Below are 19379 nucleotides of genomic sequence, written 5' to 3'. Positions count from 1 at the left end.
CACTAATGTGGCACCTGTCTTAGGTCTACAGCAATGCTAGCAGCTCTGTGAGGCTGTACGGAAGACTGACTGCATGCTTTGGCTCCACTTGACTCAACTCACTTTACGTGAGCAATGCCACATGAAACTGTTGTGGCATCTTCTTCAACATGACAGAGCATGTATGGCTCCAATCTGCATCCAGGCAGAAGAATGTCTGCATGTCGTCATTGTAGCACTGTTTAGTTTTGGAGAGTGCCGTTTTAAAATCTGGTTCCAGTGAGAATATGAATAACACTGCAGTCACTACTGACATGGAGAAAAAAACCCAACAATTCCAAGTAAGTGGAGTTGAGTTGAGCTCTGCCATGCTGTGCAGAGGCAATGAGGCTTTAGGCACAGCAGTGCTTTGAAGAGGAAGAATTCTTAATTGTCACATGCACATTGTACAACAAAATTATCCTCAATATCCTACATTTTACCCATCCTCTACAGAGCAGTGAGCAGCCGCATGCAGTGCTCGAGGACCAACTTCAAATCTCATGCCAGTGCCTTGGTCAGAAGAACGACAGGTGTATTTAACCTATGTTTTCGGTGGTGTTGAGGGAAACTGGAGCACCCACAGGAAAGCCACACAGACATGGGGAGAAAATGCAAGGGACCTGGATCAGCCAGGACTCCACCCTGTGACGTTCTTGCTGTGAAGCAACAGTGCTAACCACTGAGCCACCATGCTAAATAAATGCACTGATGATGCCAATAAACTGATGATAAGCAGGTATAATGTTTCCCATCTCAGTTTGGCATGTTAGCACGCTACGTCACCTCTTTGTCACTGGTTAGAATTTTGACTTTATTATGGCCCTAGATGAAAAGTCTGAGGACCACCAAAGCCATTGGATAAATCCCCTGGGCGCAATAAATGTTAATAAATTTCAGATGTCAGTGAATTTCAAGGAAATCTAAATATTGTTTTAAAAACATAAGAATTTTTGATTTATTGCAGTAAGGACCAAAGTATTAGACTGAACACCGGGCATCACCATCCCAGAGCTGATAGCATGGCTAAAAACATGTATGTGATTCTCCATTGTGGGTTGCTGTGAACTGCGAGATAAAATGTTAAAGTTTAAAAAACAGTAGGAAGCTCCCTGTAAATTATACCATTTACCATCCATACCTGTTTCACTCTGTTGATTCTTTTCACCAGTTCTTCAGTTGACACACTGCCAGCAATGACCTCCAGAGGGATCCCATTCTCCCCAATAAAGAAACTGGAGGGTATGCACACCACTGGATCTTCACACAAGGGAGGGGGGTTAAGGAACAAGCTCCCAGCAACCGATATTTTGAAATGTTAAAATAATCACTCTAAATTATGATTATTAATGAAAATATCAACCATTTATTCATCACATTGAATCATATAGGTTACAACTCCTCAACCTGTACATTATTAGTATTGAGTCCTTTTCACATTGTCTGCCGCTGTTTCATAATAATCCATGTTTTTAGTAACACTATCAGATCTGACTTTTCTTTTATGATTTTGTTTATTAGGAAAAACTTAAAGTCCAGTTAAAGTGATGATCAAAATGAGTTTATCACATCACAGAAAGATGTGATGTGTGATGTGAAAGTTATTAAACACCTGACCAAATTTGAATGACCCAAAAAATCGCTAAGTATGAAGGTCTCAAAAATCATGGAAAAATGTACAATATTCTCTGATCTGAAATGCTGGAGGCGTGTCCGCTGGAGGAGCAGAGGCCAAGCCCAATCGCTGGACTATGCTAATGATGCTTCTCATTTTTATACTGCTATATTGTCAGGGGTGGGGTTATGATGGGTTTGGCTCCACTGCATCATTTAGCTGTGGTTTTAGGCACGCCCAAAAAATCTTAAAACAGGAAAATGGTGAAAAAACAGTCAACTATCTAACTCAACAATTCAGTACTATGTAGTAAAGGGTCTTTGTAACATGTTTTCAACAATCAGTTTCTAATATTTATAATGTGTTTTGAAACAAATTAAACGGACATAAAATGACATTTGATATGTATGTGAGGTAATGTTGCAATGCTAATCCTTCCTCTCAGCTTTCACTGCTAATCAGAGTGAAAATTAAAATGGAAAAATGACTCACTTCTGACAGTGACGTTGGCAAAGTAAAGGCATTAGCAATACTCAAACATGGCTTATCATCAGCAAATATCAGTTTTCCAAACATAAATGTCCTTGAGGAAACCAGTCTAGACATTTAATCTGTTGGATAAATCTAGTGATGCTGTTATAAATTTTTTGTGTTTCTTGGACTATAACGTGCAAAAGTCCCCCTTTGACAGCAGTGAATGCTTAGGTCAAGACTACCTATTAGTCCAATGAATACAGCAATGTAATGAGTGGTGCAACAAACTGCTTTCCTCAGAGATGGGCTGTTGGACAGTGGTTGCGTGTGGCTGGGAGTCACTCACCAGTCTGTCCACCCTTCTTCTGCCGATTTCTGGCTAGCAAGCTGCTGGCCAGTGAGGTCAGGTTTTCAAATGTAAACATCAGTAAACATCAGTAAACATCGAGGAAAACACAGTAAAACATATGCAGAGCAGCGCTGCGCATGTTTGGGAGGAGCGACCATATGGCCTTCTTGTTGGGGTTGGGATGTGTGAACAGCTAAATCATTACACAACCAGAAACCCTGGATTACTGGAAACATCCGGAAAGATGGACTATTATAACAGCAGACAACAATGTAAGAAAAAGGACTGAATTTCAGAGCACAAGCTCAAGGAGCTGATGGGATCACATTTTACTGGAGTTGAATGATGTATAATGCATCATGACAAAATGTTTGATTGATTGATTGATTGATTAATGAAAAGAACGGCAGTAATCGATAATTTTATTCTGTAGCAGCAACACACTAATTCAATCCATGAAGACATTGGAAATATTTTGGACAACAAAAAGGATACAGATCTGAGAGAACTGCACACATGGCTCACTGTAAAAAAACAACAACAAAAAACACATTAACATAGCTCTTCTTCAAATGGAATACATCCAACAGAAATTTTGCACTACAGAAGCTGCTACTGTCATCTAGATGTAGACACGTTACATCTGTTCCTGGCAATCAGAAGTCTTCCCAGGGTGCACTCACTGCTTTATATTGGAAAAACAATGTTTCAATGTTGATTTCTTAACAAATCAGGCAGACATGTTTGATTGTTGTTCAAGACTGTCGAGGTTGGACCAATTGAAGGTTAACAGAAACACACTAGTTAAGCTACAATCAGCTTGATAAGTGTTGCTAAAATAACACCAGTTTCCTAAAATACCAGTTGACTCAACTACTTTACAATCAGCTTTGTGCCATACAACAGTCAATTCTGACCAAGCAATTTGATTGATCGAGAGGCATTTCATGAGTGCTGATATACTGTACAACATCACTAGGTCTGTTAACTTTTAACTCTGCATGTATCACTCAGCTTTACAGCTGTTCGAAACCGGTAATTAGGCATACACTAACAGTTGGTAGTTATCGAACGTTGCCGTAGATTTTATCAGTGTTGCGTGGAGCAACAACAACAAGCAAAATCCTGCTTGATGCAAAAGGCTTCTACCTGCAGCCCAGGAGGGGAGCAGCTGTTCAATGGAAGTAAACCAGCTGTTACGATGTTACAAGGATGTGCAGCGAGACAGGAACACACTTGTCTCACACCAACCACAGCCTGAGAGACACCGACACACACGCACTGTCTGATACAGGATACAGATGATGGAGATCACGACAGTGAGTAGACACACACTGCAGTGATGTACAATCTGATTAAACTAACTCATTTGAATCACACAGGCCGCCAAAGTGACTGTTAACAGACTCCTATTTCAAGCAGCTGGTCTGTGCGTAACATGAAGACCAAGGTTCCACCACTTAGTAAGCAGTGTGCAGGGGACAGCAGCAGAGACTGGAGAGAGACCTCAACAGCACTAAAGATATGTAGCAGACGATTCAAAATGTCACGAGGCTGCAAAAGCAGGAGCACCCCCATCATATGTGAGGCCACGCTGCCGGACAAGCTGAACACATTTTACGCTCGCTTTGACCTCCTCAATAAGGACACAGCTGTGAAGTCTACTCTGCCTCCAGAGGACCGGGCCCCTGTCAGTGACTACAGCAGATGTGAGAAAACTCCTGCTGAGAGGGAATATAAACAAGTCCGCCAGCCCCGACAGCATTTCTGGACGTGTACTAAAAACTTGTGCTGATCAGCTTGTTAATGTTATAACTGACATTTTTAACATCTCTCTCTCACAAAAGACCTTTCCCTTCTGCCTCAAGACAGTCGTCATTACTCCTGTGCCTGAACAGTCTGCTGTGTCTAGTCTTAATGACTACCTCCCTGTGGCTCTTAACCCCATCCTGATGAAGTGCTTTGAGAAACTGGTTCTCCAGCACATCAAAGACAACATCCCTGCCAGCCTGGACCCTCACCAGTATGCTTTAAGAACCAACAGATCCACAGAGGATGTAGGGCTGCTAGATTATGGGAAAAATAATAATCATGATTATTTTGATTGATATTGAAATCACAATTATTTAACATGATTACTAACTGGCCTTTAGAATTTCATGTAGTTATTGAACATTAACTTTGGTGTTTATTTTTAACACTGGATGCCCTTTAAATACAGGTGAAATGAAAAAACAATGAAAGCTTTGTGGTGCAGCCACAACTGGGTAACACATCTTGCACATAACTGTAGGTTGTTCACAATCACATAATAATAAAACCTAACCCAACTAATATAACTACATATAATACAATATCAATAACAGCAAAATAGATTTTGAATTAGGATCAGTGTTGTTTCACTAACTCAGGAGAGACTCAGCAGACAGACACTTCTCCATTATCTGTTTAGAAGCAGCTGGGAGTGTCACTACAATGAGAAAAATAGTTCCACCTTTACAGTCCACCTAAAGGGAGCCTGGTCAGTTTCCAATAGGAAGCTGGCTAAGCTTGCTAACTTCGGGGCTAACTTGTGTCACTTTAATCAGCAGCTGGCAACATGGGAAACTAAACATGGGAAAATGTCTCAGGTCTTTCAGAGTTGTAGCATTTATTCTTTGACAATCAGCCTCAACTGTTGACACATCACACAGTCATGCTTCACTGCTCCTCTCACCGCAGCCTCACTGTCACCATCCCCGCTCGCACTCTCCCTCTTGCTGCACTTGCTTTGTGTGCTCAGCTGCCTCCTGTTCACACTGTACACCCATGACTGCACTCCCAGACATCAGAAGAACTCTACTGTGAAGTATGAGGACGACATGACCATCATCAGCCGTATTACAAATGATGAGAGTTCATACTGGGAGGAAAGCAACAATTTTGTAGAGTGGTGCACAGAGAACAACCTACTGCTCAACGTCTGTAAAACCAAGGAGATGATTGTTGATTTTAGAAAGAAGGACGGAAAGACACACACCTCTGTCTACATTAGTAGAGCTGAGGTGGAGCAGTTGAACAGCTATAGCTTCCTTGGAATTACTATTACTGAGAACCTATCTTGGTTATCACACATCACCACCCAGGTTAACAAAAGCACTGAAAGGCTCTACTTCCTACGGAAACTTTGGGAAGACTAAATTCCAGAGCAAGATCCTGGTTAACTTCTACAGAGGAGTAATAGAAAGCATATTGACTAGAAACATCACAAACTGGCATGGTTTGTGGATGGCCCAGGACAGGAAGGCTCTATAGCATGTGATTAAAACTGCCCAGAACATCACTGGTTCCCATCTACAAAGCACCAGTGACCTCTGTGAAGTGAGGTGACTGCACAGAGCCCAAAGGATACTTAAAGACAGAAGCCACCCCAGCCAGTCTGTCACCCTGCTGCCATCTCTCAAAAACATACAGAAGTGTCTGCTTGCGAACCACCACACTACAGAGCAGGTTCTTTTCCCAGACTGTGAAACTCCTCAACTCATCCTTCAATGCCAAAAAGATGTAGCAGGATTTAGGATAAACTTCAATTTAATTTCTTCTTAAACCATGTTTAAGAAAAATGACAATAAATTTACCTTGTACCTTGTATCTGAAAAATATGTATGTGCTGCTAGTAGTGTTGTCGCCCTGCAAGCACCCTGACCTCTGTACACACAGTGCTCTTCAGGCCAGTGTCCACTGCTAAACTATCTGGACTCAAGAGTGTCCCCAGGCATGAGGACAGATGAGGTGGCCAGCACTTTAAGCTGTGCTCACTAATGGCAATAACTTGAAGCCAGTGACTTCCCTTCAGCAACCGGTCAGTGCAGGAACACAGCGGTACCTGTTGGCGTCCACTCTGATGGCCACACAGCAATTGTGGGCTGCCTCAGACACTCTGTCATCCTCCCAGCTGGACATGAGCTGTGCGGACTGTTCATCTTCCCCTGAGGACACACACATTGGCAGTCATGAGTCATTTGGTCACAGCTTATTGTCAAAACATTACAGAGTCCGATCACACGTTGGACACTTTCTGGTGAGCTGCAATAGTCAAAGAGATAGCTAACAGCGCCCTGCTCATAAGGCAATGATGAGCCAGCTCACCATGACGTTTTAACCTCCCTGTCAGCGGGGCCCCCGTGCTCGCATCTATCTGATGACAGTCTCTATCGTGTCAAATAAATAACCAGTGTGTGGAATCATTTCGTGACAGGCCTGTCCTTTACCTGGCATCCCGTTGACCTCATTAATGTTGGGAAACGCTGACGTTAACGTACTCCGGCCAGCACTAACACCACTAAGATACGAGCTAACATATAGCTAGCTGCTAGCACAGCACTGTCGATCAGAGATAGCCGTGTTTCTCTCTTCTTGCGTTCGTTGGCCCATTTATCCCCAACATTCGGAACAGCAGTTGTTATTTCTCCGACAGCTGTTGGGTGCTGCTAGGTGGCTAACGGCTTACTACGACAACTAGCACGGCTAATCTTAGCTAGCTAGCTCTATGGCTTCGTTATCACTTGTTACCTAAGCAAGCTAGCTGTAGCTAGCTGGCTAACGGACACATACACACCTGTGATGACAACGACAAACACGGAACTTCGCTGTTTAGCCAAGTTAATGGCGTCAGGAATAGAACCCTCAAACCAAAGCATTTCTCCGAGCCGACTTTATCTGTTGAACCGCAAGACTGCAGGCTTTCAGGGACAGGGAGCACTGCACTGATCCGCCGGCAGGAGCACTGTAGCAGGGGCCCAGGGAGCCAGGAACAAACAACAGATCATGTGACCGGTGCCGTCATGACTTATTATTTTATTTTAAATTTGTAATATTATTAATATTATTGTTATTATTATTATTATTATTATTATTATTATTATTATTATTATTATTAAAGCAACGTTATAACGCACATACAATGAGTGCTGCGACAACTAGCTTTGGGGATAAGCTTGCTGCTTGGGCAGAGAGGCTGGGGATAAATGTTCTGGGTAGAGTGCGTCACTCTGCTCCAGCCTGTAATGCTGCGTCAACTTGAATCCAGCTGAAACTTTCACTTTCGATTCACGTTTAGTCGGACCTGCAAGTGTTCTGTGTTCTCTGTCCCTTTTCTCTTAGCCAAAAATAACCAGCGACGACCTCTACAGCAGGTAGTCTGCGCTTAACTGCAAGGACCGGCCGGATTTGAGCGTCTTTTTGTGTCCCAGGCTGTCCTTACACTGTTAACAGAGTTTCATTTCCGTCCTATAGGTCATGGCTGACATCTGCAATAATGGGGCCATGAATGGCAAGGTAAGAATAATACACGACTGTGAACAGTGTGCGCCTTACTAATGGCAGAAAAACTGAGTGATCTGGCAGACTGTTAACAGAGCTCTCCCTTATTGTCAGCTGGACAGAGGTTTGGAGGAGGGGGTAGGTGAAGTCAAGGAGGCCAAGAAAGAGCTAGAGACTTGGAAGGTAAGAGACAAAAGCCCTGTTTCCTAAACAGGGTCAGAGACACCTGCAGCCTTTTATTTAAGCACTGAGCTGAGTTTCTGGGAAAATGTGAGTGGTTCACAGCCTAAGTCCAAGACAGTGTGGTATAATATTGTACATTTCTGCTCTGGTAGATGTCCAGGTCAAGGTGTAGTCAGACATTCCACCACTAGTGAACAGACACAAATATGCAAAATGTAGTTATCTTAATCATGTAGACTGCTATATTTTACCATAGGGCTCATGAATTAATAATACGTGATATGTGTAGTTCAAGCAGACAGAGCAGAGGGACAGCATGTTTCTCTTACAGCAGGATGTGTAGTTGATGGGCAGGCGCTCCACTGCAGCAGGAGATGTCGATGTTGTGTTTTGATCTGTGAGCTCTTTAGGAGGAAAAAATCTCTCGATGTTGGGTCAGTTGTTGCAGACAAACATTGTGTGCTAGCCTACAACACCTTCACATCGAATGTGTCTTTAATGCCTATAAATTCATTGGGTTATGGGGAAAGTGTTTGAGGCAAATCCCCTGCCCCTCTAACCTTCTTCTTCCTGGCTCTCTGCTCCCTGGAGAGGCGGAGCCACAGTAAGACAGCTTACCTGTGGCATGTGAATTGATGCCTAATGCTTCGTTGTCTTTTTTTTGTTTTTTTTTGTTTAGTGAACTCAAAAGGAAAGTACAAAAATAGGGCGTTGATAGGCAACACAAACATAGGGACAGAAATTAAAACAAGACCAGACAAGACAAGACAAAGAAAGAAAGGAGAAAAAAACAAGAGCAACAACAAATATGCAGAGAAGTGTTTGGGGCACTATTTCAGAAGGCAGGCCCAACAAACTGAGCCTAATCCTGACCTCTGAGTTGAATCAGCATGAGCTGGGAAACTCTTGAGTTTTCAGTTCAAAAGTGTGCTCACCCTTTGCATCCCCAAGAAGAGACACTAAATCTACTGAGACTAAGATAAAGAAGGACAGCTGTGGGGTTCAAGTATCTGACCTTGACACGTCTTATAGGCCTGGTACTGACCCAACTCCTGCTTCGCCAAAAATTCTCTATCAAGTATGAATATTCAGTATATCTTTATTAATTCATAATGTACATAGACCTCTTTTCACTCTCTTCTCAACCACCTAAAATGAATCACAACATCTACTAGTCAAAAAATCACAAATGTTATCATTTTGCTGATTTGTTCATTTGTAGGTAGAAAGAGAGAGATATTGAATAGTATAGACATTTCCTCAAAGCTATTAGACAAAGGCAGGATTTTAACACATGTAATGTTTCTTAATATGTCATAAATAATTAGTTTTACATGCTGTCAGCTGCCAACAAGATGCTTCAGGACATGATGACGAGAGAAGTTGTCAATGTCAAATAAAGAAATAATGCTTCACGCTGTAGCCTCATTCGCATACACAAATACAGGTATTTACAAATTCTGACAAAGACAACAACGGTGTCGTAAAGAGGCCATGGTGTTGAGGATCAGAGAATTCGCTGGTTATGCGCATGTGGGATTTGAAACTGATATGAGTCCTGAAATTATAATGCTCTGAATTGAAAATTGACCGTGTAGTTTTCCAAAATGATTGAAGACTAGTATTGCATGTTTCAGAGGATGAAAATGTCACTATTGCAAAGCCAGTTAAATTATGGCCTGAATATGAATGTTCAATAAATGTCTTCAGATAGTCAATGGAAAAAAATCACTTTGGAATTCTAAACATCATTTCACCAGTGACCATAGTCGTTTTATAAAATTATTGTCAATAGAAAAATGCTAACTGCGTCATGTCTACTATACAGAAAAGATAGAAACATTTTTATACTGTATATTAATAGTGTTTATATACTGTAATATAATTTGCATATCCTCTTATGATAATGCAAATCCACGATATGTAATATTTGATATATGTTGACAAAGAAGATTTTTCAGATAAATGATAGACTTTGAAGAGAAATGGTATCTTTCATATAGATATTCCTCAGGGAAAAAAAGGATCTCCAAAGGGAGTCCAAGCCCCATCTCCTGATGCTTCAGCATTCGAATCATTTGTACCTCAACGTCCATGGCTTGATTCAGAAAAAGGAGCCGCCGTTACTCTCCTCCCTGCTCCTCGCTCAACGGTCATCATTCTCAGGCTCAGAGGAAGCAAACCTGCCAGCCAGCATGTTTGCGTCGCAAACAAAGTTTAAAAAATGTAATTCCATTAAACTATTAAATAAATGTATGAATTAACATTTCTATTAACATGAACACATTAGTTAACTGTCAGTTAATGGTTATTAGTCCATTAATTAATGTTAATCAATGCAGAAGGTAGCAGGTAGATTGATTGGTAATTCAATCTACCTGCTAACGAAATTACATTTGTCCCTTGACCCTGCTACATCTTTGAATTGAAAGTTGAGTTGATCAGAATCAGCAGCTACTATGAAGATTCCATCCGGTTGCCTGGTGATGTTGCTGCTGATGGCATCGTTCAGTTCCTATTTTTAGGGCCCGAGAACCAACTGGTGCAAGGACCCTCTTGGAATGCAAGGAAATATTTTTTATTTTTATTTTTTTACTAAAAGAATCATGTTTTTTTTTGAGCTCTAAACATGCTCAAAAACTCATGAAAGTTTGTACGCTCGTCTGGCCTGGCGGATGGAAATTTATCACAGGTCCGCGCAAAACTTTTATGGTTTTCCCGTTAAGTGGCGAACAATTTCAGTGTTTTGGCCTTACAACAGCAAAATGTTGTAACTTTGGTGTACATTGTTGGGTCTGCCTAAAACTTAATAAATTTGCTAAGGGTCCCGCCCTGAACAGATCTGTATAATCATTGTCACTAGTTGTACTAACGCCACCTACTGGCAACAGGACATAAGCCATGAGGGACAATTATGATTGGATTTACATGATATTTACATGGTTTGGTCAACAAATTATGTACACAAAGACAACATGGAATTTGTCTTTCCTCCACTGTCACCTAGTGGCCGCTGGAAGTACTACACCATGTGAAATAGCGCACTCCAGTGTCCAAACTCTTTGCATATATTATCCGACTTTGAAGAAATGAACAACTGCTTTAGCTTGAGTCCCACCAGTACCCCGACATTGGTGGGGGTGCGAAGACCCATTCATTGCTGCTTGCAGCTTTAATTTGAACTTGCATCAGAGTCAAAATCACATCTCATCCACTTCTCTCTCCTGCATCAGACACTAGACAGAAGAAGACTTGGTAGAGGAACAACTCCCGGTCCAAGTCAGGCCTTATTACTCTTAATATCTTAAGTTAATTGAACTAAATTTCAAGTTGATTTAATTCAAAATCTTCTGTAATATTAATTTCTTTCTCCAGTAATGTCACTTCATATTTTCAAAGTGTGTACATTTTTTTCTGTTTTAAAGATGTTACACTTAAAAAGTTTAAACCAACAAGAAAAGCAATAAAAGTGACATTTTTTGTGTGCTTTATTTACCTTTAAGAAAATAACGTGAAAATCAAGGAACCCATTTCCTTATATTAAAACGTTCTGCAAGTTTTCATTTCTAATTATTTGAACAGCTGTTTCCAACCTTTCATGCTCTGAGACTTCACATAAAACATGGAAAAATCTTGCAACATTTAGCAAGCAACATTTATTTTCCTTTTTTAGCTGTTTTGACAACAGCACTTCAGATGCTTAAACATGTGAAACACAAGAATTCACATTAAAAATATATGGTTGATTGTCCTCCAGGTAGGGGAAAAACTTGTGTGTTTTGAGATAAATTTACAATTGAAAATATCACTCTAAAAGTTTGAACTATCAGCTTCAAACGGAAGCAGATAAATTCTAAACCATAACTTAAGTTCACAATACTGATAGTATGGGGTTTACCGGTCTTAATGCTAAGACTGGGTAAAAATATAATCTTATTAATCAAGATTTTACTTAAACAATGGGAATCTTTTTTCACAGTCCTAAGAATAAGCTACAAAAACCGCTGACTTTTTTTAGTAGCCTGAGACGATTTCTGACAAATATTACTTTTTCACACCCCTGTACTGACAAGATCTGCTTATCCATCTGTGTATGGAAACATGGTTGGAAAATAAAATCTTAATTAACTAACTAATTGTAATTAATTATCTCACTCACAACTATAGGAGCTCCCCCTCTTATTCTACAGCTAACAAGTCTAAAAGACAGATGTCTTTGTAAATGTTGGACTTTCAGTTGGTATTGTAATGAAAACTGTACTGAAATATACCAAGCTGATTTGATATAGAATCGAGGCAATGGCTTTATTGCACAGGGCTATTATCGATCAGAATGAACTATATAAAGTGCAAACAGTGCACAAACAGCAAATATGTTTTTTTCTAAAAGAGCAACATTAAAAACTAAGCACCTGATGTGTAGATCAGGTGCATAACTACTCCGAATCCCGTTTTACACTGCAAGCTGATTTTTCAAAGTCTGAATTTTTGGTGCCAGCTCACTTTTACCCAGTTTGAGCATCACGTACTGGACAAAGAGGAAAGTGTTTTTCATGTACTTGGGATAGTCCAGGTGCAGGGCGTAAATCAGTCCCAACAGGACACAGCAGGCCTGAGGAAGGTTGGCCAGCTCATCCGTCACCAAATTCCCTTCCCAAACAATCGTCACTTTGGATGGGTTCAGGTGTGGGTTTTCTTCATCAATACAGAGGATTCCCGATGTAGACTGATGACTGACTGCATGGCTCCTTGTCAGCTGCATGCTGACAGAGAAACAGATTGACAAGGAGAGGGCAAAATCATGCCAGTTAGATAATATTGTGTTGTCCACAAAAGTTACCTTTAGATATTTAGAAAGAAAAGCCTCATAGAAAATAAATTGTACACTAAACGCAATTTTTGAAAGGAGAGTAAATACTGTTGTTAGATTAACTGCCATATTTGGATCTGTTTATTACAAATACTGATTGCAAAATTGCACAAAATATGTTAAGGTAGTTTGAGAGCAAAGGATAGTTTACTCACTTTCGGTACCAGTGTTGCTGAAAATATGTGAAAAAATGCTCACAGAAACGTTTCTGTGAATCATATTACTCCCAGTACAGTTGCCTAAATCTTTAACCTAAAATTCACAAAGTTACCTTAATGCTAGTTCCCAAACTAAAACAAGAGCTTTGAGTGCACTTTACATTTGCCAGACTATTTTTTTTACTTTAGTAAAGGCAGGCTAATAAGTGAGTTTCTGTGGACAGCAATTCACATCTTTTTATCATGAGTGGGACTGAAAGTAGATAAACTCTCCTTAACTGCTCAGGTTATCAAACAATATTCTATGCATAGTTTTGCAACCAATGTAATGTACCTAATGTAATGTGAAGATCCAATGATGGCAGTGCTGTTCTTAAATCTCAAACACTAAGCACTAGTCCAACAATCGGGTAACATATAATGCATGCATGAAAGCTACTGAACTGCTGCAGCTAAGTGTTTATACAGTGTCGCTGTTGCAGCGGTCCTACTGCCAGCCCCATCTCTTAACATGGAGTTTGCCTTTGACAGTTATCAATAAAAATGATGACGTGATCTTTTTCCCTCAGCAAAGGATGGAGAGAGAGAGAGAAAGAGAGAGAGAGAGAGACAGAGAGAGAGAGAGGGAGAGACACAGAGAGAGAGAGGGAGAGACAGAGAGAGAGAGGGAGAGACACAGAGAGAGAGCGGGAGAGACACAGAGAGAGAGAGGGAGGGAGAGACAGAGAGAGGGAGGGAGGGAGAGAGAGAGAGAGAGTGAGCTCATGGCTGTGTGGCTGCTCTAATGTGTTTAAATGGCCACCAAAATGAAAAGCAAGACACACCACCCACACAGGATATGTGGTCTGTCCACAAGTGTTTTGTTTCATTTGTAAGTATTTTAAGTTCATGGCATGCTATTTATCAATAATGCAGATTGTTTTTAATATAAATTGATTTCGGCAAAAAATAGAAGTCCAAGTCTGCGAAATACTGAACAAATTAGAAGCAAATGATTTTCATTAATGGTTCAAAATCAAAATAGAAACAAATAGATTAATAAAAACATGCAGCTGCAACAATTTCAACAATAAATTTACTTACGGAGCAGGTCCTGAAGAATGCAAAAAGATCATCTCCCAAGATGACTGGTAGTCCTCGGAGACAAAGGCACCTGATGTCTGTCGGCTCAGTGGTCTAGATGATAGTGGGCATGCAAAACACACAGTTTACTAATGATACTTACATGCATTCATCAGATACATTCTAGAACTTGCCCAGAATGTATTATGACAAAAATTGCAAATTTGCAAGACTGTAAAGTACAAGAAAGGCTAAGAAAGGACAAAAGAAAATTACATGAAGCAAATGGAGAGATGAGAGGTCAAAAGATGAGTAAATGAGACAGGAGATGAGACAGAGAGAAATGACAATAGAGAATGGAGAGGTGATAGAAGGGAAGAAAATGAAGGTAAAGGACAGATAGAACAAGAAAAAGAGAGCAAAGCATAAAAGACATAAAAATAGAGGTGAAAAAGAAGACAAGAGATGATAGGTAAGGAAATGTGGAGATTAGAAGATGATGAGGAAATGGTAAAGCACTAAAAAGAAAAGAGGAAAGGGCAGAGAAGAGCAAAGGAGAGAAAAGAGGAAAGGAAACAGAAAGAAAAGATGAAGGGGAAGGAGAGAAACTTAGATTGTATGACGAAGGGGAGAAGACTGATGTAGACACCTAAACTCACCTTTGTTTGACTTAAAATCTTAGCCAACAGCTGTCCAGTAAGGCCTCTCTTCTTCCTAAACAGGTCCATCAGCCTTGGAGAGAAATGGTCAAGCATATCAAAGAAGTTTTTTCTGAGATTTTTTCCCACCACTTGGCTGAACTCATAATAAATCTGAAATGTGAAACATAGCAAACAATGTATAAACCCAAGCTTAAATTGCCTCATCTACTTGTATAGTGCTTTTCTAGTCTTATTGACCACTCAAAGTGCTTTAACACTACATGTCATATTCACCCATTCACACACACATTCACATGCTGGTGGCTGAGGCTACTGTACAAGGTGTCACCTGCTACTCAGTAATCATTCACACACACGCACACACCGATGATGCAGCATCAGGAGCAATTTGGGGTTTATATATCTTTTTGGGGTTTATATATATATATATGTATCTTGCCCAAAGAGGGAACTGGGGATTGAACTGCTGACCTTCTGATTAGAGGACAACCCACTCTACCTCTGAGCCACAGCCGCCCCACAAAGTGGAAATGCTTCACAGTTATTGTGTCATCCTTTCGCAAGGGCCATGCTAAACTTCTCTGTATTGTTTCCAATTTTTCACATGTGCTGCCTGAGGAAGCACAAACCTGACTCTCTATGAAAAGAGCTGGCCATTGCTGTACCATCTGGCTGATGTCAGGATTGTCTTTGACAACTTCTTTTCTGTGAAGAGCAAATGTCACATCCATTTCTTCCTTAACAAGGGATCCATTTGGCTTGGTCTTCATCATTTCATTGACCAGGACCTGACAAGCTCCTTCAAGGTTATGGTCATCCATCCCTTCTGGATAATCTGGCAGGAAATTTATTTCCCCTTTCCTTGGCCTCTTGATGTCTTTGTTGGGAGGGTCTCCATTTGTATTTTACCTTCCACATTTACTAGCATTGACAGTGACATCAAGTAGACCAAACAGGCGCATTTTGGTTCTATAATTACCCATCTTGAACTTCAGGCTGTTCTTCCATCCATCTCAGCCAGAGGATGACCCTGATTCTTTAAGACACGGGTGTGTTTTTACTAAGGCTTTTGCAACAGCTTCAAAATCTTCCTTTGTTGGGTATGCTTTAAATGCATACATGGTCTTGGCCAATTTGTCCAAGATGTCACGTTTCAGCTCTTTTGTCACTTTGAGACAGGTTGCATCCTTTAGATACAGCCTTACACATTTCATTGTTAAATTCGGGATCTTGGTATTGTAAGGCAAAGTTGTAGTCGGTTTGGAGAGTGCCTCGGAGCCAGCCAATCAAATCTTCAAGTGTGTCTGGTGATGTTGTCATTGTCAACTTTATTATATCTCCTTCAGAGGTAATAACCCTCACGGTTAATTTCTGTTGGACAGCCATCTGGGGAAAAATGATGGACAGGTATTTAGCAAATAACAAATTGTTTCTGTGTCACCATGAGTTCTTCTTGTGCCCTGTATGCTGATAGTGAGAGGACATCATTTAACTCTGGCATCTTAACCACATACATAGAGGTGACATAATTACAGTGAAGTTGGTAAGATCTTAAATGCTCACACTACCATGCTGTCATTTTGTTGCAGACAAACACAATTTTTTGCATTAGCTGCAACCATCTTTTCAATCTGGGCAAATCCATGGAGACCTGAGCATAAGCCAGTAGAGAGTATCATGACTGGATGATACTTAATTCCATCCACACAGACAGATGACACATCAAGCACTGACTCAGGTGTTGTCATGTTTTGAGCAATTACTGTCTGAACTTTCAAACAGAAAGAGGCGAGCAAAACTGAGGTAACCTTTGTTATCTCAACCGATGGCCTGAAAAATGAGCTACAGTCAAGATGCTAACTGATTGCTTTCTTGTGTTTGGTGGCAAGTGTCATGGCAACATTTTTAAAGTTTTATGCATTGCGAATTGCCTGTTTAAAGAACTTATGCTTCCCCTCAAAGTGCATTGTCCAGACTTCAGACAGGGGACCAAATTTCCTCACAAGCTGAGAGTAATGTTGCACAAAATGATGCTTTGGCTTTAAACGAAAATCTGTAAATGTTGACTGCAGCAAGCGTCTGTGCTCTGCTATCTTACACTCCAGGAAATGCACGTCTCTTCAGTATGTCTTGGTGCCACAGTGAGCTCAACAATGTCTTTGAGAAGCATAAGAATTTCCCAAGTGTTGTTACCCACAGGGACACAGTGACCAATGAGAAGTGGCAGGAGCCTTAAGAGACACCAGTTCTCATGTGCATTTCCACAGATGGCTCTTTTGAGGAAAATCCCATTCCAATGATCTGAGGTTGGTTAGTTTTGTCAGTAAATGTGTAGTTAAAGTACCTGATGGCCTGATTCAGCATATCAAGTGGGAAATACCCCTTACCTATCAGGTCTGTAAGACACAGGGACAACTCAGTTGGAACAATGCCTTCCAGGATATCATACAAGATGTCAGGAAGGGAACCCGCTAACAACTTGAAAGTGCTCGTGATTCCTAGTTAAAGGACATGCTCCTTACATGACATATAATACTCAGCAAACCCACATGACAGACAGCTGAATCTAACTTGTACATCTGCACTTGACTGCTGATCCAGAGTTTTGGTGTGAATGCGGGATAACTGCACTTTTAGTGCATCTAGTGATTTAAATGTACACAGACATTCCTGATGTAAACAGGGAAATGGCTGTCTCCCAATTTTTATCCTATAATGTTTAAATTGCTGTGTTCTCTTTTCACAGCTAATAGGACAGTACTTACACTTCCAAAGCATTGTATTTTATCTACAGTTTGAGACTTTTAACTTTAAAACTGTAATGTTATGCTTTGTTGCTGTGTTTACAATTTCCCCTTTAGCCAAAATCAAGCAAATTTACGTTATGAAAGCCAATATGGTGGAAGCACCTGAACATTTTGCCTTACAATGTCAATATTTTGTCCCATGCACTAAAACTACCTAAGTTTTTAGTTAATTAACCATTACTGAATCTGTTTAAATCACAAGCATTTTTTAAAATATGTGTTTGCTATCGATATTTTAACGGTACTCACCAGATGTTGCTGGTTTGGGTGTTCAATGTGAAACGGTGTCCGCTGCACAACAGTTACAAAAGCAGCTAGATAGCAGGTAGCTAATGGGGTGTATTAACCCGTCTAAATAGCTGAGACACGTTTTTTACTGCTCACAAGCCGCCACTCCTGTGATCAAAGCAGCGCCGTAACATGACCGGTGAACTTCAGTGAACAGTCCCTCCTCCAATGAGAAAGGTAGTTAGCAAGCTAACGGTTAGTTAACAAGTAAAACCATCTGTTGAACTGGCAAACGTAAAAACAAGGTTTCCACTGCTCTCAAGGTTAAAACACCTTACCAACAATCCCTCGAATCCACTTGAAACAATAACCGCAGCATGTGCTAACAGATAACTGTTGCTGTATGCTGTTAAAAGACGCAGCTACACTCAATAAAATTTTAAACTGGGTTTCCTTTACAACTCAACATGGGTAAAGAGGTGTGGTCAAGACCAAAACTTAGCCTTTTAAGGCCATTAAACTAAAAGTTATTCACACATTCAACTTTGTCTAAAAATCAGTAGAATTTACTTTTATTGTAATGTCCTAAAACTTAAGTCATTTATGTATGGTTTAATTAAACCTTTAAGTAGATACTAAATCAAACTGTTCACAGGTCTTCTTATAGTCTCTGTGAACTTTCATGGCTGTGTCTTAAAGTCTCAAGCAGAGAAAGCTGACGATGTGAAAGCCAGGCTGATACTGGAAAAACTGGAAGACGATGAAGCTAAGACCATGGCCCAGCAGGACATGTTGGCTTTGCTTAAACAACAGGAGGCGTGTCAGGAGGAATTTACTCAAAGCATGAACACAGTGAAGGTACACTTTCACTCACAGTCATCTGTGTAACATCTGCTGGGGGAAAAAAAGAATAACAAAACTCAACCTTTTGTCACTTTATTGTTTCACACAGGATGAGATCTTGAAGCTTGGTAAATACAGACAGGATTTGCTGGACAAACTCAAGAGATGTGGAGCTGAACTGGAGGCCAGTGGGGCAGAGTCCACCAAACTAAAGCAGAAATTCAAGGTAGGAATGAAGAAATTCTTCAAACCAGCCCAAACTACCTAACAACTAACAACCTGTGACTGTATCAATTCCAGAGCATGGATTAGTAGCTAAACATCCTAATAATATATCAGTACATGGACATATCCATCAAGGAAACCATAACAAGAACAATTACAATTTCAAAGTATAAGATAAAATAGTTGTTCTCTTACTCAGTTAATTGTATTCCTCCACCTCTCCAGATCTGCGCCCAGATTCCAGACACTGAGGTAAAGTTCAGGGCTCAGAGTAAAGAGGAGAGGGATGATGACAGCCAGCCAATCAGAGCAGTGTTTGCCATTAGCCAGAGACCCACAGTGCTCCTGCAGGGAGGACAGGCACTGATCACCTTTGAGGAAGAAAAAGGTACATACAACTTTATCTCCTCTTCTGTGTGATACTCTGTGATATGATAAGTAGCTCAGTTCTTCATTTTTTTTCTAACTTTTGTTTTTGAAATGTTTAATATTAAATATTCTATCTATTGTATGTAGTGCACAGCAGGAAGGTAGGAAGGTATGAAATATCGCATACCACCCAAGCTCACTATTGGTGATGGTTG

General features: G+C 40.5%; 2 protein-coding genes and 1 non-coding gene across 5 annotated transcripts in view; 1 reads left to right on the top strand and 2 right to left on the bottom strand.

The window, feature by feature from the left end:
* ubxn4 (UBX domain protein 4) overlaps positions 1–7249 on the bottom strand; it is a 34435-nt gene extending 27186 nt beyond the window's left edge. The window contains exons 1-4 of the mRNA XM_042494473.2: positions 7054–7249; positions 6322–6424; positions 2952–2980; positions 1160–1278 (exon numbers count right to left, since the gene is read on the bottom strand). Of these exons, the coding sequence (XP_042350407.2) occupies positions 1160–1278; positions 2952–2980; positions 6322–6424; positions 7054–7135 (333 nt within the window). The 5' untranslated portion in view covers positions 7136–7249. The remainder of the gene's footprint in view (positions 1–1159; positions 1279–2951; positions 2981–6321; positions 6425–7053) is intronic.
* Positions 7250–7437: 188 nt separating this feature from the next.
* nmi (N-myc (and STAT) interactor) overlaps positions 7438–19379 on the top strand; it is a 56758-nt gene continuing 44816 nt past the window's right edge. The window contains exons 1-6 of one of the 3 annotated variants that reach the window (XM_088082826.1): positions 7438–7630; positions 7731–7772; positions 7872–7940; positions 18427–18585; positions 18680–18796; positions 19021–19183. In XM_088082826.1, the coding sequence (XP_087938952.1) occupies positions 7734–7772; positions 7872–7940; positions 18427–18585; positions 18680–18796; positions 19021–19183 (547 nt within the window). In that variant the 5' untranslated portion in view covers positions 7438–7630; positions 7731–7733. Of the gene's footprint in view, positions 7631–7709; positions 7773–7871; positions 7941–18426; positions 18586–18679; positions 18797–19020; positions 19184–19379 lie in introns of all 3 variants that reach the window. The other 2 variants (XM_088082825.1, XM_088082824.1) reach the window with 2 other exon arrangements.
* Positions 15212–15317, bottom strand: LOC121949647 (U6 spliceosomal RNA). Its single transcript, XR_006106270.1, has one exon. It is a non-coding gene; the product is annotated as a U6 spliceosomal RNA (small nuclear RNA).

The sequence above is a fragment of the Plectropomus leopardus genome, chromosome 10 (assembly GCF_026936395.1).
Source record: "Plectropomus leopardus strain MGB_pleo_1.0 chromosome 10, ASM2693639v1, whole genome shotgun sequence".
Lineage (NCBI taxonomy): Eukaryota > Metazoa > Chordata > Actinopteri > Perciformes > Serranidae > Plectropomus > Plectropomus leopardus.
This window is presented reverse-complemented; position numbering and strand designations above follow the sequence as displayed.